The 17,923-nt window shown below is 35.1% G+C and overlaps 4 protein-coding genes across 7 annotated transcripts; all 4 read left to right on the top strand.

Moving 5' to 3' along the window:
* Positions 1-281: 281 nt before the first annotated feature.
* LOC103340248 (B3 domain-containing transcription factor VRN1-like) lies at positions 282-2,687 on the top strand. Its single transcript, XM_008243643.2, has 5 exons — positions 282-573; positions 693-1,088; positions 1,389-1,719; positions 1,875-2,041; positions 2,226-2,687. Exons 1-5 carry the CDS (start codon positions 484-486, stop codon positions 2,496-2,498), a joined length of 1,257 nt encoding a protein of 418 aa, XP_008241865.2. The 5' UTR covers positions 282-483; the 3' UTR covers positions 2,499-2,687.
* A 3,125-nt stretch (positions 2,688-5,812) lies between these two features.
* LOC103339998 (B3 domain-containing transcription factor VRN1-like) lies at positions 5,813-7,145 on the top strand. 3 transcript variants are annotated; one of them, XM_089042264.1, is made up of 3 exons: positions 5,813-6,065; positions 6,379-6,850; positions 6,975-7,145. In XM_089042264.1, exons 1-3 carry the CDS (start codon positions 5,955-5,957, stop codon positions 6,983-6,985), a joined length of 594 nt encoding a protein of 197 aa, XP_088898390.1. In that variant the 5' UTR covers positions 5,813-5,954; the 3' UTR covers positions 6,986-7,145. The 3 variants fall into 3 exon arrangements, with proteins under 3 accessions (XP_088898390.1, XP_088898389.1, XP_088898388.1); XM_089042263.1 differs by having other exon boundaries at positions 6,379-6,868; XM_089042262.1 differs by having other exon boundaries at positions 5,814-6,065; positions 6,379-7,145.
* A 3,088-nt stretch (positions 7,146-10,233) lies between these two features.
* LOC103340249 (uncharacterized) lies at positions 10,234-11,937 on the top strand. Of its 2 annotated transcripts, none has more exons than XM_089042261.1 (4): positions 10,234-10,465; positions 10,612-11,113; positions 11,193-11,391; positions 11,734-11,937. In XM_089042261.1, the coding sequence occupies exons 1-4, from the start codon at positions 10,373-10,375 to the stop codon at positions 11,786-11,788; spliced, it is 849 nt and encodes a 282-aa protein (XP_088898387.1). In that variant the 5' UTR covers positions 10,234-10,372; the 3' UTR covers positions 11,789-11,937. The 2 variants fall into 2 exon arrangements, with proteins under 2 accessions (XP_088898387.1, XP_008241866.2); XM_008243644.2 differs by having other exon boundaries at positions 10,235-10,465; positions 11,244-11,391.
* Positions 11,938-12,265: 328 nt separating this feature from the next.
* LOC148914632 (uncharacterized) lies at positions 12,266-17,765 on the top strand. Its single transcript, XM_089043265.1, has 3 exons — positions 12,266-12,348; positions 15,396-15,546; positions 15,720-17,765. Exons 1-3 carry the CDS (start codon positions 12,266-12,268, stop codon positions 16,314-16,316), a joined length of 831 nt encoding a protein of 276 aa, XP_088899391.1. The 3' UTR covers positions 16,317-17,765.
* The last annotated feature ends 158 nt before the right edge of the window (positions 17,766-17,923 follow it).

Genomic DNA, 17,923 nt, shown 5'->3' with positions numbered 1-17,923 from the left:
CTTTGACCCAACAACTCTACTTTTTATATAAGAATGGTCACCCAAAAATACGAAGACAGAAAAAGCATTGTAACTCAAAACAGAAAGAGGCAAAGAGCATTTAAGCAAAGTCTCTGGTTTGTCTTGCATACTGACATATAATGGTGAAAATTTATGCTTGTAAAGCATGCTGTACGTAGTCTTCATATGGCTACAGCTTTGTGTATTCATGACTTCCCAAAGACCTGTGAATCACACAGAAACATTCAAGTGACCAAATAAATATAAGATAAAATGTTTCAACAAAACTAAAACACCGAAGAAAAATATGAAATAATAAACGGTTGAGATCATATAAAAAAGATACAATGGTGAAATGGTTTGTTCAAATATAGCATTTGAACAATTACCTCCTCCTATTGCTGCAAGCAAAGCCTGTTTCTCTCAACTCTCTCTTTTTGCAGCACAACACCTACGCTAGCTCTCAACTCTCTCTCAGCTCCAATGGGTTCATCTAGTCGACATGGCAAAGGCCTTGCCTTTCCTGTGGACTCTCGGAGCTTCTTCAAGATAGTCCTGTCAAAGGATGTTCTTGTAAGTTGAATACTTTCCTTCTTTTATTTATTCATATCACTAGGTACCTTATTGTTATATGCTAAAGCCAAACCCTATAGCTATGGATATCTTACTCAGAGGAAGTTATTCATTTACAGAAATTTCCAGAGAGTGTTGTGACAAAGTATGGAGATTGTCTAGGAGACACTGTCTTTCTCAAGGTTCCAAATAACGCGGTATGGCCCATAGAGCTGACAAAGCGTAATGGCCAGGTTTGGTTACAACAGGGCTGGTCAAACTTCGCAGATTTTTACTCACTAGCCTTTGGCTACGTATTGCTCTTCAGCTATGAAGGGAATCACTCTCATTTCCAAGTAAGGATTTTCATGAGGTCTCCTTTAGAGATAGATTATTTCGGTTCAAGTGTTAAAGAAGAAGACAACTTAAATGGTGAGATGGATTATTCAAACTCGCCCAAGTCCCCTGCCTCTCTGATGAATGCTCCAAGCTTCTTTAAGATTGTCTTGGGAAGGACACTTCAAGATGGGAAGCTCGTAAGTTGATAACTTTGCTTCATTTTCTCAGTTTAGCTCTAGTCTGTCAGTTTAAAGTTGAAACCTTGTGTTGATATTTCTCATCTTTTATTTTCAAGTTGCTTCATATAATGATTTCTTCATGCACCTCTCCTTATATCCATCTTGTTCTCCATTTGAAATTAACTCAAACCAGCTGCTGAATAACGTCCATTGATATTTTCATGGTTTTATTTGTTCATGTCATATATCTTGTGTTTCTATATGCTACCCAATAAACATGCATGCACAGCTTAAATTTTAGGGCACTATTAATTACAGGAAATTCCAATTATTGCTGTGCATACGTATGGAGATTATATGGCAGACACAGCGTACTTTAACGTTCCAGATGGATCAATTTGGCCCATTGAATTGACTAGGCGTGATCGGGAGATTTGGTTAGGAAGGGGCTGGCCACAATTCGCAAAGTCTTACTCCCTAGAAGATGGATGCTTCTTGGTGTTCAGCTATGCAGGGAAATGTTCCCATTTCCAGCTTCGCATTTTTAGAAAGAATACTTTAGAGATGGAGTATAACAGTTCAAGTGACGATACCGAAGGCAATTCTAACGCAAGTGGTGATCAAACTGAAGGAGAAAAGAGGACACATGGTAGGTTCACCTAGTTTCCTTAAAGAATTTGGTTGCTATATATGGAAATTTGGTTCTGTTTGTGTCAGTGCTCATAAAGAATAATGCTTTTGGAATGTTTCTTTTTCTTTTGGGATTTGTCATGATGAAATTGAGTCTTTGGAATAATTAAACAGGTGGTGATGGAGGAAAGACTGCTTCACACAAATCATCGGAGGTTGATTTGAGAACTGCTAAACTTGAAAGTTTGAAAGGTAGAGCCTTTGCCAAAGCTAGCAGTTTCAAATACGACAATCCATTTACTGTGATCAGAATGCGACCATCATATGTTCTAAATCACTTGGTAAGCTTTGTTTTGTTTGTTTTTTTTTTTTTTTTTGGTCCCCAACAACTCCATTTGTCTGATGAGAGACACGAATTTGGCACAATGGACTCCTTCAAAGATCAACACATTTTGAATAATCTCTCAGCATATATGTAACTAATAACTCCCTTTTGGCTATGTTTATCTCCTCTGATGTCTGCAGAGAATCCCGTCATCCTTTGTCATGAAACATATCCCTTCAGATGGCGAATGCAATGTGACCCTACAGATTTCAGATAAGAAAACTTGGTCTGTGAGGTGCTTGATCGATGTATACGGTGGTCGGTTAAATGCAAGATTACATCATCATGGCTGGCAAGCATTTGTGAGGGACAATCAACTGGAAGAAGGGGATGCTTGTGTGTTTGAGTTGATAGAAAAGGCTCCTAAAATTAAACTCAGAGTTCGCATATTCCGAGATAAAGATCAAGTTTGACTGATCCCACCCACAGTAGTGCATGGAAGATTATGACTCTATGTTATTATTTTCAGCTCATGTGCAAGACCTCTCTTTAACAAGTTATATGCTTTCATCTTTTGTTGTGAACTTGTGACTGGTAACTACTTATAAGTCTGTCTGGATGTGTTGAAGTTGATAATTTGAGATAGACTAATTTTACTTTAACTTCTTACTGTTTTTAATGATTTATTTTTCTCAACATGATGAATTCAAGCAATTTGGCTTCACTCTAAGCTCATACAATTACTCACTTTTTGAGTTGAAACAACCTCAATTTTAAATTTGAGGTCCAACACATCTCCATGCTCAGCTTTGATGCTTCTGTTGCATTGGAAGAGAAGTAAAGCATCTGTTGTATTTACCATGAACAATTCTTATAAATAACAGGCCAAAATATCTTTGTTTTTGGGCCTCTTGTTCTTTACCTTATATTTTTCTGAACACATATTTAGATGTTGATTATTACATCTCTACCCTTTTCTTGCATGTTCTTTGTTTTGTTGGGCTATAATGCTTTGTTAAGCACCTGAAAACATCTTTTTAAAATTGGCATTTTCCTCTACCTTTTTTTTTGCCAATGTTGTACAGCTGTATTTGGACTTCACAAAGAGCTGATGGGTGGTGTTTTTCTGCATCATGTCATGCCTCTGCTTTTCTGAGAAGTTTATGCCTTGTTTGGCAATGGTATAGTACTAGCCTCAATCTGGTCATAATGCAATATCCCAAAACCATTTGGTGTGCTAAACAATTCAAACAAAATCATACTTGTAAAGTCACTTGGCAAGTTGGCACAGCTTTTTCTTCGATCTCCACAATTTGCTATAATAAATATATATATATCCACATTTGTCCAATGAGTCCAATCTCAATTTTCTACAACCCTACAAGCGTTTCCTCTTCCATGTTAAGCGTTTGTGGTTGGCAGAGCCTTCATAACTCCCCGCCACTGTACTTCACTTTAGGTGAGATGGCACACGTGCAACTAAATGAATACAACAGAGAACAAATCCACAGGTCTTCATTTTGAACATACATCTCAACTCAAAGCTTTTATTTTTTTTTATCCCTGGAAGTCTTGTCTGTGAACATACATCTCATCTCAACTCAATGGCTCCTTCTCTTCGCCCGAACTTTTCTGCTACAACTCCCCATTTTTTAAACATGATCATAGACAAGAATTCCAGAGACCAAAAACTTGTAAGCTAGCCCAATTTTCTCTCTTTAACTATATATGTGTACATGCTTCGCACTACATATAGGACTTTTTCTTTCTTAGTCTAGGACTTTAATTAACAGGGAAGCTCCAGATTGCTTTATATGAAGTAGACATGACAGGTTTTTGTGTAGTTACAAGAAAGTTTCAGACTTAGTTCATGGTTCCCATGTATGCTCATTGTTAGATTAGATTAAGTTGTCGGCAATTAATGCCATATAAGCCTGTGTAAGCTTAGTTGTAACTGATCTGGACTAGTTTGTAACTTAATCATTGAGAGCTTTTCTTCACTTCCTCTCATCTGATACTTGTTAAAAACATTATAGCTGCACAGCTATACAATTTATTAAATAAATTAAATATAAAAAAATAAATAAATAAGGCCCCCGTAAAGCCGATCGGCTATACTCTTTTCTATTAAAAAAAAAATCCAAAGTATCGCCGCGCGGCTATACTATTTAGCGCGCGCAAAGTGTCTAGCCGTATGGCTATACTATTTATTAAAAATAATTAAAACAAGGACCCCAGTAACGCCGATCGGCTATTCTCTTTTTAATTTAAAAAATCCTGCGTCTAGCCGGTCGGCTATACTATTTATAAAAACACACTAAGCGCTGGGCCCCTTTTTTATTATTTACAAATAGCAGAGCCGACGGCTATACTTCCCACTTTTTTTTTATAAAAAAGGGTATAGCCGCCCGGCTATCCTGTTTATTTATAAAAAAAAATTTTTTAAAAAAAAAAGAGACCCGCCGAGCGCTTAGCGCGTCTTTTCGCGAAAAATCCGGAGTAAAGCCGATCGGCTATACTCTTTGTTGTTTGAAAAAATTCCAGAGTATAGCCGATTGGCTATAAGTATTATTATTATTATTATTTTAAAACAAAGGATTTTTTTGTGGGAATAGAATAGCCGTGCGGCTATACTATTTTGATATTTTAAAAAACTCGGGTATAGCCGCGCGGCTATACTAATGAAAACGGAGGACCCACCCAGAGCTTAGTGTATGCGTTTGTAAAAAAAGTAGAGCCGCGCGGCTATACGCTAGAATAATAAGTTTTTAAAAAGTATAGCCGCCCATTAAATAGCATAATTTGAATTTCCCTTTTTTTTAATTACTTTAATTAGTAGTTACATTTTAATTATTATTTACTTGGTGAATAATTAGTATTTATGTTTTTTTATTTTCTTTTTTATTCAATAATATGTGAGTATTATGTGTATAATATGTGAATTTGTGTGTATTATTGAAAATTTTGTAAAAAGCAAATGTATTAAACATGAAAAATAGGTACGTACGTGTACAATACGAATATTAAACGTGAAAATATTAAATTCTTCATACGAGTAATAACTCTAGAAAAGTAAAAACTCAAAAGCGGACAATAGAGACTCAGGCAATGACCTAATAGTATTGGATAATACTCTAAACTACTCTTATTGACAAACAAAATTTAGGGAAAAACAATTATTAAAAAAAAATCACAATACCTTTAAAAGTTTATTTATTTAAAATTTTGTACAACTTAATTTGCTTTAAACATTAACTTCATTATTATATACTAAAATAAGAGCACTTTATTCAAATTCTAGCTCAAAATCGACTCCATTATGCTTTCAATTAAAACGAAGAAACTTTCTAATGCACTTGAGATGCCACCAATTGCAACCCTTACCAACAGCCCAACTTGTATTTGTTTCGTGCGATTGCGCCTTGCCTATGTATACTTATGACTTCACCTACATGAGGGAAACAAATACAAAAAGGAAAAAGCTTGGCTTCTTAAAATTGAGAATGAGCTCATTCTCAAAATAAATGAGGTTTTGACACTTGTCAATTTCATTTAACTTTTTCCATTTTTGAAATTCTTCTAACTTTCTTTGTTTTGGAATTTAACAAGTGTCAAAATCTCATTTGCTTTAAGGAGGAGCTCCTAAAGAGCCAAGCTTTGCTCATATGAAAAAAAAAAAAAAGAAAAAAAAAAAGGTCTACATCTATGTCTGCATATCAGTAAAGTCTCGATCAATGTGGTCCTAAGTTCCTAACCCAACCACAACTGCATTAATTATTTTAAATAAAACCAGCATTTGCACATGGTTGATAAGCCATCTTCTCTGATGTCTTCACAAATGGATATATCATCAATCACCCTCTCCATAGTGTAGAAAGCCTCCCAAAAACAAAAACAGAAAAAGAAGGGTCTCCATCAACTTTGATCATATGAGTTCTAGGAGCAGGAGAGAGGGCAAAGGCCCTGCCTTTCAATTGAGCACTCGATTTCCAAGCTTCCTCAAGATTGTCGTTCAGCAGGCTCTTCAAGATGGGAAGCTTGTAAGTTGAAACCTAGCTAGCTTTTTCTTCATTTTTATTCTCATGGTCAGTCTTCTTTTCTAGTTATAAATTTTAGACCTTAAAATGTTTTCCTTTTTCATCTAAAAGAAAAAGAGAATGCTATACTCTTTAACCCAAATTTAATTAGTTTTCAAAGGGTAACTCAAACTCAAAGGAAATTAACCAGCTGCATGCCTCAAGTAGTCCGATCTTTGTTTCCTTTTTATTTATTTATTTATTTATTTATTTATTTTTCATGCACATATTTTATACATGAACATATCTGAATTTGAGGAAGTTGTTAATATTGTAGAAAATTCCAAAGATGCTTGTGATGGAATATGGAGATTTAATGGCGGACAAAATATTCCTTGAGGTTCCAGATGGTGCAGTTTGGCCAGTAAAACTGACTAGGCCCTGCAACGGAGAGATTTGGCTGCAAAAGGGATGGCCAGAATTCGCGAAATTTTACTCCCTAAAGCATGGTTGCTTGTTATTCTTCAGATATGGAGGGGAACATTCCCATTTCAGAGTTCGCATTTTCATGAGAAATACTCTAGAGATGAAGTATTTCAGTTCAAGCACTGATGATGAAGCTGAAGGCAATTCCAATCCAAGTAGTGAAACTGAAGGTCAAGGAAATAAGCATGACAGGGATTTAGCATTGAGAACTTTTGCAAAGACAGAACTTGAAGATTTAGCATACTCAAAAGCTTTAAGCTTCAAATCTAACAATCCATTTTTTTGTGATGAAAATGCATCTATCATACTTATCAACTCACCTGGTAAGCAACCCTAATGAGGTTAGGAGAGAAATGAGCTGGACACAATGATATATATATTTTTCAATTTTGGTTTGGTAATTTAGTTCTCTTATTTTGTGTTGTTTCATCGGATGCGACCCTGCAGATCTCAAATGATGAGAGATCTTGGGCAGTCAAGTGCATTACCACTGTATACAAGGGGAGGTCAAGAACAAGATTCCACAATTTTGGTTGGGGGCCATTTGTGAAGGACAATCATTTGGAAGAAGGTGATGCCTGTGTGCTTGAGCTTATAACTAAGGGCCCTGCTATAAGGTAGCTTATGAGTGATATGTTGTTTCTATCTTATATGCAAGACCTCTTTTATTATCATGTTATGCTATTTCTCGGTTAATTTATGCCAAGTGCTCGTGTTTTATTTATTTATTTGAAGATGAATTTTATTTTGAACAATATGAATTTTATTTATTTTTGGAACATTATGAATAGCATAAAAAGTTAAAATGAAAATGCCAAAACAAAGCCATCATCATCCCAGACGTGGCATGCTGCTGTGGTCATTGGTGGGTCAAATAAAGGAAACACCAGCTAGCTAGCACATATTGCAGAGCCTCGTAATCTGGTCAATGACGTTTGTGGTTTGGCTGAGGGGACAAAAGATTCTCACGTGGGTTTTGATGAGCTACTTCTTCATAAATCATAATAGCGCAGCTCCTGCGATAGCTAATAACCTTGAAAAAGAAAGGAGATGTGTTTGCGTATTTTAGCTCCTCCAATAGTTAATCGTGCCATACTTGTAATATTTCTGATCTTATCAAAACCTTTGGTTTTAGGTGCATTATCTTATCGTTTAAGTTTCCAGACATCGTATAAAAGGAGATGATTGTTAATCACAAAGATTTTTTCAGAAAGGTTTTTTTTAAAAAAAAAAATACAACTGATAGCTACAAGGGAAGTAGGGGTTTCTCATACACACACACACACTACCAAGATGTCATGTGGGTTCGAACCTAAGACTGCTGGTTTACAAGTCAAGACCCTTTTCATTGGACTATACCTCGTTGCCATCAAAAGCTATTATTATTGAAATAAAAGGAAATGAGAACCGCAAGTGTAAAGATAAATGATGACTTAAGTACTCCGGACACGGTCCGGATTGGATCGATTTCATATCAAAATCGCAGCCAAATCAATTATAATATAACAGCTTGGTTTGGTTTTAACAAAAAATCATAGAGGAAACTAAACCAATTTAAGGCGGTTTGGTTTGGTTTGGTTCAGCCCTAGGCCCAATTATTTTTTCTTTTGCATTTTTTTTTAATATTGTTAGTCCAATTACAACCAAAAAAATTCACAACTCATTACATACTTTTTTCATTCTCTAGTATATCAAACCATCCTAAAACTCAAACATTTCATAAAACTTCAAATTTCAATAACTAATATGGCTAAAACTCATATATCAATAACTTCAAAAGTCTATCAAACTTCAAATTCAACATTCATTTATAGTTATATCTAATTAGAGGACTACATGTGCAAAATAAAATAAAATAAATATACAAGTAGACGATTTGGTTCGGTTTAAGCCGGTTTACAAAAGCCCAAAAACCAAATTAAATTAAACAATATACGATCCAGTTCGATTTTTAAAACATTTGACTTTTTCTTAATCAAAACCAAACTAAACCCATAATTGTAATTTGTGTTCGCCCTAAAACTAAACAGATAGAGATAGAGGTAACTTACAGGTGGTGTGGTGATTCGGCCGGGTGGACCCTTGATGTGAGCATTCGATACCTTGGAGTATGATGCTTCGCTCTAGGCTAAGAAAAGAAATAATGGACGAGGTCGAGAGCACCGGTGTGGTATCGGCCCAAGACCCTCCGATGGCAAAGTAAGTTTGGGAGAAGTCTCTATTTTAGCAAGTATTTGTATCATAAATCAAGCTGAGAGATCTTACCCCTTGTCTAGGGCAAGGGGTCCTTTTTATAGAGAGTATTTGGGACGCTCTTAGTACTTAGTTTCAATGTGGGACTCGTGGGAGTGCCCGCCGAGGTCGACATGAGTTCGCAAAATATCAGTGGGGAATTTTCGAGATCCTTCCGTATAATCGGCATGGAGTGCCGATCGTTACGTCTTAAGAGCTCCCGAGAGTGCGAGCCGATCAACGGGTAAAGACAATGCTTTGTGATGATTCGGTTACCTATACCGATTCATACTTTCGACCAGTCTGTCGATGGGTCAAACTCTCCTTAACTCCATACTCTTTCCACGTGTCGTGAAGTAAGTGATAAGGTCAGCTATGGTACAAACAATTTGAATTCCCCGATTTAGTCAATTTAACCCCATTGATGGCCACCTCTACTCTGTACAGACACAATTTGTTTATTTTCATTATTATCTTGTCTTAATTTTCCATCAACTTAATTCCTAGGTAGGTGCACGATGAAAAGGGACAAAATAACAATGCTTGGGTCTTACTACTAAGGACATTCTCATCCGTACAACAATTAACCATGCACACTTTATTTTGACCAAATTTATTACCAAACACCAATCCTGGGTGAGTAAAAATGTTCTCCTCCACAAAGGGTGGGCACGATCTAATTTGGATCAGTTTCACTTCAAAATTGTAGCCAAATCAATTACAATATAATGATTTGGTTCAGTTGGTTTTGACGAAAAATATGGAGGAAACTAAACCAAACCAAACCAATTTAAGGTGATTTGATTCGGATTTGTTCAGCTAGTTTGGGCCTAAACCCAATTAACTTTCCTTTTTGCATTTTTCAACATTGTTAGCCCAATTACAACAAAAAATTCATAACTTGCTACATTCTTTTTTTGTTTTTCTATAGGATCAAACCATCCTAAAACTCAACATGTCATAAAACTTTAAATTTCAATAACTAATATAGCTACAATTCAAATATCATTAACTCCTAGGGTCCATCAGACTTCAAATTCAATATCAATATATCGTTATTATGTAATTAAAGTGCTACACATGTAAAATAAAAATAAGAGCTCAAAATCGAACCAAATCAAATCATATATGGTCTGGTTTGATTTTAAATCTGTTGAGTTTTTCTTGATCAAAACCAAACTAAATTGATAATTACGATTTAAATCGACCGATTACATCGGTTCAACTAGATTGATACCACTAATCATGAATCAAAGTGAAGAAAAATAAGTGGCACACAGATAATATTGGAGAAATAACTTATATTTTTTGTTTAAACATGAAGAAATAACTATATCTCAAAAGAAAAAAATAATAATTGAAGAGATAAAGACATGAATATAAATAAATAAATAAATAAAAACCAATCAACAAGCATGGGGTCGTACTAAATACTGATGACTCTCCATTTCCCAAAAAAATAAAGGTAATGGCCCTTCTGCTGATTGAAATAATTAGATTCCTTTTCGAGCTTAGTGAACTATATCAACTCCGTCTAACATGCTTCCATAAAACTCATTCAAGCTTTTGATTTTGAACACATCTCTCAATCAAGCTTTTGAGTTAATTCAGCCATGGCTTCTCTTCATGATGCTCCAACATCTTCAACTCCCATACCCCACTTCTTCAAGATCATTCTAGATGACACTGCTAAAAACATCAGAATTGTAAGCACCTCTCTCTCTCTCTCTCTTTCTCTTTCTCTCTCTCTCTCTCTCTCTCTCTATTACTGTGCTAAGAATGTTTTCTGATTATTGAAATATTCATTTCTTTTGTTATTTTTATTGAAGCTTTAACATGTTCTGTTGTGCAGAAAATTCCAATGAAGTTTGTGATGAAATATGGAGAACATTTATCAAGTCCAGTACATCTTAAACTTCCAAATGGTGCAGAATGGGAAATAGAACTCAGAAGATGCAATAATGGTGGGGTTTGGTTTGACAAGGGTTGGCCGGAGTTCTCCAAGTTTTGCTCTCTTGACTACGCTAATTGGCTAGTCTTTGGATACGAAGGGAACTCAAACTTCCATGTTTTAATATTTGATAGAACATCTACTGAGGTTGAATATGCCATAACAAAGCCCGAAATGGAAGAAACTGATTATGAAGAAGAAGATGATAACTCTGTAGAAATCTTGGATGGTTTTCCACCCTGCCCAAGAAAAGCAAGGGACAAATCTCCATTGCCATGTCCTCAGCCGCACAAGAAAATGAGAACATCTGGTAAAGCAGAATGCAACATCAACTTTAGACCAACAAAGACTCAAACTTCACTGAGAAACAAAGCCTCAGATTGCTCAAGATCAGAAATGAAAAGTAAGGAATATAATATATATACATTTTTTCTTCTTGTGTTTTGTCTCGTTATAATCTTGAACAGAGGAAGATGAATCAGATGATGATTCTGTTGAGACATTGGACACGTTTCCCTCCTGCCCAAAAACAGGGGAAAAATCTCCATTAGCACCATCAGAGGTCAAAGACGGTGTTGGGAGCATGCATGCATCAACTACAAGTGGAAAAGCCATAGCTCTTCTGTATGCCCTTCTTTTACTGTTGTCATGCAGCCATCGTACATCTCATACGGTCCTTTGGTAAGCTTTCTAAAAACAAGTTGCAACTATTTCCATAGTCTAATAATTTAAGGCCGTAGCGTGAAAAGTACTAAGCAAAATAATAAATCCATATTCTCTCTATAGGGTCAACATATCAGCCATTGGTAGGTTCTACAAGTACATACTTATACAACTTAGCTTCAAACATAAATACTAAATGTAAGCTAATTGCTTGTGCATAGATGTGTATATGTATATATGTTGTCTATGCACTAGTTCAAAATCACGTCCATTATTTATTTACTAATCCTCTCTTGGTTTGCATAGAGTTTCATTTCCATATAGTGATTGTGTTGAGTACCATATATCCATCTTATGCAGCATGTTCCAGTTAGGTTTGCCCGGAGTTTCATCAAAGGGAGTAAGCAAACCGTGACTCTTCAGGTTAGAGAGAGATCATGGCCTGTGAATTTGATTGGTTGGGCTAAAGAATCACCAGCTAAACTTTCTGGTGGATGGACTGCATTTGCGACGGAAAATTGTTTGAGGGGAGGAGATGTTTGTACGTTTGAGCTCATCGAGAGAAACAACATTGTACTGAAAGTTCACATTTTCAGACATTGATTTGGCAAAGTTATGTCATTTCAAGAGAGATGCAAAGAGCTCAGTTAATCACTTTTTGCTGTTTAAATGGACACTATTTGCTGTAGTTAAAGAGGGTCTCTGGATACCACTTAGGAGTCACTTTGTAGTTAAATATTTCTGATGTTGTACAATCCTGGATTTATTGTAAGTGCAACTTAATATATTTTGATGCATAAACTAAAGTTTCATATCCGTTTGCTACCTAACTGCACAAATTTCACTTAAACCATAATTCTTAATTAAATAAAGATGAAAAAAAGGAAGAAATATGGGGTTTCAAAAGCTTCCTATCTTCATTATTGTAAAATATACTAACTTTATATCAGAACCAGTGAAGGTCATTAACCAAAGGTTCTTCCTCCACTACCAGCGTCCAGTGGACACGCCAAGCTTCTTCAAGATTTTCCTTCAGCAGGCTCTTTGAGGTGGAAAGCTTGTAAGTTTTGGTCTTATTTTTCTAAGAGAGAGAGAGAGAGAGAGAGAGAGAGAGAGAGATGAAGTGGCTGATTGGAGCCTGGGCCAAAATTCTAAAATAATTTCCTTTTGAACAAGTAACTCCTTTCTGTAAGAGCACTTCCAGAAGTGGGGTTTGGTGGAGGGCTGGGGGTGGTTTGGGATAAAAACTCGTTTCCAGCAGTGGAGGCAGGCCCGGGCGCAATGGTGGGACCCAGCAAAACGGGCTGGCCCGTGCTGACATCGTTGTGACGCCAGCGCTACAGTGTTCGCCAACGATTATGTGCCATGTGTCTTGTCATGGGCTCTCGAATCATAATTTTTACTTAAATCCAACGGCAGCCAATATTTTTGTAATAAAAAATTGAAAAAAAATCCGAAAAAATTGAAAAAAAAATACCAAAATTTATCTCTATACCTTATTTTCATTTTCAACATTTAAGTAAATGTCTTTGTCCTTTTACTTTTATTTATTTTTATATTACTCTATTTACTTAAGTTTACAATGTAAATAAGGAAATACCCCCAATTTGGATTCAAATAAAAATACTAGAAAATTAAATTCCCACCAAATCAAAATATGAAAAAACGATTTTAGTGCAAAATACGATTTAGGCTAAAAATGATGGCTCATTAAGTCAATATATACTTCATATTACAATCCCATAAAATCAAGTTTTCTTATTTGATGTGTAAGGAATAAAAGCCGCCAAAAATTATCTTGAGAAAATGATTATTCCGAAAAATCATTTTTCATACTTAGTCAATATTGCACCTCTGCTAAAAAAAATTCGGGTCCGCCAGTGTCTATAAGTACCTACCAATACTCTTCACTTTTAACACCAAATCCTCATACATTTTGTTTCTATAAATACCAACCAATACAACAAATAAAATAAAATCTTATCCGAAAATATTATCCGATAAAATAAAATCTTGCCTTTCATTTCTTAGTTTGCTTGCCTTTCATTTCATTGTATTTTTTTGTTTTGTTTTAATAATTAGTGGTCATTCATGTATTTTATTTTATTACTTGTATTGATTTATCTGAATTTTGAATTTTGAAACCAAAAATCTTATCTGATATGAATAGTATTGACACGTAAGAACCCAAAAATTTTATCCGAAAATATTATCCAAATCAAATGTTTAAGTAAACAAAGTTGTGAAAAAAAACAAAAAATGAATAGTATTTGCCATGGCAAGCCTAAACTGTTGGAAACACACTTTGCTTGGATGGGCTAGGGCAGCCACTATTCACATGAATAGTAGCCGCCTTAGGGCTCCCCTTGCCATGGCAAGGGGCTAACTGGTGGAAGTGCTCTAATGGTTTTTCATTTTTAGGGGCTCATCACTGTCCAAAAAAAGATCACTTAGTTTCTAGTTGATTACTAAAGTTTAATGTGATTGAGTGTTTAACATTTTGGTTAGCAAAATGGGATTTTATTTTGTTTATTATATCTAAATTGCGGTTTGTCATTCATTCTATAAGCACATGTATTTGTACTGTCCAGCATCTGTGGTGCAGCCATGGGGTCTAGATTTTGTCCAGCTTAAAACATGCATGCGTTTTATCTAGATTGGAGATTTCACTAAAATTGGTATAAATAAATTAGGCCTAAGTGTTTTTTTAACAAAATTAAAAGCATATCCTGGTAAATTGGATAAATTGACCATTGATGATTAATGGAGTTAATTAGTTGATCTTTCTTACATTCCTTGAGATTACGTCTATATATTATTTGCTATTCAACCTAATTGAAAGGTAAGTTGCACTTTACATTCTTCCTTTAAACCAACTCCAAATCACCTTCCTTTGCATAAAATTAGGTCATTTGTGAATTTTAAGCCCAAAAAATAAAAAATTTGTTAAGTTTTATTTAAATAAATATTTATATTTAAAAAAAAGAAAAAGGCAAATTGGACCATACCAGATTGTATAATTTTTTCATCAAAACCCAATCAAACTGGATTGAATGAATAATGGCAATTTTAATTCTGATTTGGGATGAAAATTGGACTAAATCGGACCGTGAACACCTCTAGACTAGAACTCGTTGACAATTCTTCCCTTAACTTTAAAAACATACGATACTACACTTAAACACTTCGTAATTTTTTTTTTTCTCATATAGTTTTACTTTTACTGGGTATAGCGGGGGGTAAATAGAGAACAAAAAAATTCTATGAAGCCAATTTCTTAAGCTGGTGCCCCTTCTTTTGTACTTATCAAGGCAGTCAATGTCGTGTCTAACTTCATGGGAGATGATCCCATGTGCCCCAGGCGGATGAATTTACTACAACATTTTCCCCAGATCTGAATATAGCAAGCACTTTTAAATTACTTTCATATATTATTGGCTCCATTCCATCAACCTAATCAAAGCCAACTCAAAAAGTCACCAGTTTACGTCCTTTCACTGAAATGATATAAAGGATAGGACAAGGATTGAGTTGATTGGTTTGTTTCCCAACTTAATTGGACTTTTGCTCTTACTTTCCAAATTTATTTACCAAAAGATTTTTATTTTTATTTGCTACCAACATAGCTACCACGCTCGGTTTGTACTGCAAGCGACAGTCTGAACTACAAGCATGATTGGTTTATCACATACACTATCATAGTGTCATAGAGGTTTGAACTTGAGACTATTATTCTACAAGTCAAAACAATTTTTCACTGAGTTAGGCCTCGTTAGCACATGATTGATTTTTTAATTGAAGATAAAATGCCACATATATTCTCCACACAAAAAAAGTGCCATATATATTGAGAAAGAGAAGGAAGGAGTTTATCCTAATTTTAAAGAGCCAAGCTTTTTGTTAATTTTTTTAGGTCTAAAGAATATAATAGTATCACATGAAGTGTTAGGTAGGTTGAAAAAAAAAGTTGGGCTTGTATTAACTCCATTACTTTACCGTCATATTACTTAAGTAAACCACAGCTACTTCCAAAGCTTTGAAATTCGATACCACAGAAGTTCAGCTATAGCTTCTTTACCCCAAGAAATTGATGATTGGCCAACATTTTCCCCTACCACTCCCCATTTTTTCAAGATCATTCTAAATGACAACACTTCCAGTGACGCAAAACTTGTAAGCACCTCTATCTTTCTCACACTCTCTTTATATTTTTAGTCATACATGTGTGAAAAATGCTTGTTATGCTGTGAGACGTTTGAGATAATTCATTTTTTATCCACCAAAAAAAAAAAAAAAAGATTCTTTCAGGTTTTGATCAGTTACTTGACACAATCTTTATGGTGCAGAGGATTCCAAAGAAATTTGTGATGAAATATGGGGATGATCTATCAAATCCAGTATCTCTTGAGCTTCTAAGTGGAAATGGTTCAGCATGGAAAGTAGACCTCAGAAGATTGGATGGTGATGTGTGGTTTGATAAGGGTTGGGCAAACTTCTCTGAGTTTTACTCTCTAGACAGGGGTCACTGGCTAGTTTTTGGATATCAAGGGAATTCCAAATTCCAGGTTTGTATATTTGATAGAACTTGCATAGAGGTTGACTATCCTTTGAGAAAGCAGGAGATGGAAGAAACTGATGACATAGACGATGATTTTCATGAAGATTCTAATGATGATTCTGTAAAAGAACAACCAGACGATTCAACTTGCCCAAGAAAAACGAGGAAGAAATCTTCATTGCCTTGTCCTAGGCCTCAGAAGAAAAACAGTACAAGTTCAAGAGGTAAAGCAAAATTAAACCAAGAAATTACACAACTTTATAAACTGATGTTTCAGAAGTCTAAATCAGAAATGAAACTAATAGATTACATGTTCTTAATAATTACCATGTGGTGTTTTATGACATTATGTTCTTGTTTGCAATACCATGTTGTCTTCTTTTAACAGGGAAATATGATTATCCTGCTAAATTAGGCAATGGAAGCACATCAAGCACTCGAAGATTCAAAAAATAAACACTTGTTTCTTGGGAGTATCCGTCCATTGCCTAAAAGTGGAAAAGCTACAGCTCTTCAGAGAGCTAATGCTTACAAATTTCAACACCCTTTTTCTATCATTGTTGCCATGAAGCCCTCCTATATCACATGGTACATTTTGGTAAGCTTTCTATAGACAACCATGCTTGCTAGCTGGCCTTTAACAAATTCTGTTTACTTATCTCTGTGGAACAATCATTAGTGTTCTCTCTCTTTAAAGATTTTCTTATTGTTTTCTTCTTTCTTTCCACTTTTTTTTTTTTTTCCTTTTTCCAGTAGTTGCCATCCGAGTTTCATAAGCTATATCATATTAAGAATTCTTGTGAGGTTATCCTTCGAATATTGGATCGGAGAACTTGGCCTGTTAATTTGAAATATGGAGGAGGAAGAGCTCAATTCCTGTCTGGTTGGATGGAATTTGTGCGTGACAATAATTTGAAAGTTAATGATGTGTGTATTTTTGAGTCGATTGACAACAACGTTAAGCCTTTATTTGATGTTGTCATTTTTCCCACCATAGAAGCTGCTAATTGCCCTAATGATAGGGAACAAACAATGCCTGAGATAGAAGAAACTAATGAAGATGATGATCCTAGTGATGACTCTAGTGATGAGTCTGGTGATGCTGATTATCTTTCTGAGGATTCTGTTGAAACTACAGAAAATTGTACAACTTTCCCAAGAAGAACAAAGGAGAAATCTCCAATGCCATGTCCTCAGCCTCCCAAGAAAAACAAAGCCAGTTCAAGTGGTAAAGTAGAATTACACCAAGATCAAACTTAGTCAGACTAAGAAGCATTCAATATGATGAAATGAAAGTTTGAGAAGTCCATGAAAAATCAAAGATTCATCTATTTTGTTAACCTTATTTTGTTCTGTTCTAACCAGCAATGTTTGATTATATTCTTCAACAGGAAAAGTTGATTTCCCTGCAAGCCGAAATGCTATAGCTCTTCAAAGAGCTAATGCTTTGAAATCCAAACACCCTTTTTTCAAGGTTGCTATGCGTACCAGTTTTCATCTTGAACAACTCTTTTGAAAATGCATCAATGTAAATCTATTATCTAGGAGATCTCTGTACTCTTTTTTAGTCAGTTTTAATTGATCCCCATTATGAGGATTCATTTTCACCATCATATTCAACAATACATCTGTCTTATGTAGAATGTAGAGCTGATTTTTCCAGGAGTTTCGTAGACACAAGAAATTCAGTGTTTGAATTCCAATTGCCAACTTAATTATCTAGTGGATTGTCTGCCTTTGCAAATTACGGTGACAATTAAAAAAAAAAAGCTTCTTTTTATTTAAATTATTTTTATGGTATTTCGCAATATTGACGGGAAAAAAATGCAACTACTACACACATTTTTGCATTCATCACAATATTGACCAAGAAAATATATCACAAAGAATACAAATACCCCTACACTAAAAATGACCTAAAAAACTCTCAAAAAACAGACAGAATAAAAAAAAACCTAAAAAATACTGGGTGAGTGAGTTGAAGCACTGACG

This window comes from Prunus mume, linkage group LG8 (assembly GCF_029339155.1).
Source record: "Prunus mume cultivar Tortuosa linkage group LG8, ASM2933915v1, whole genome shotgun sequence".
NCBI lineage: Eukaryota > Viridiplantae > Streptophyta > Magnoliopsida > Rosales > Rosaceae > Prunus > Prunus mume.
Note: the sequence above shows the minus strand (reverse complement) of the source record. Positions and strands in the feature narration are given on the sequence as shown.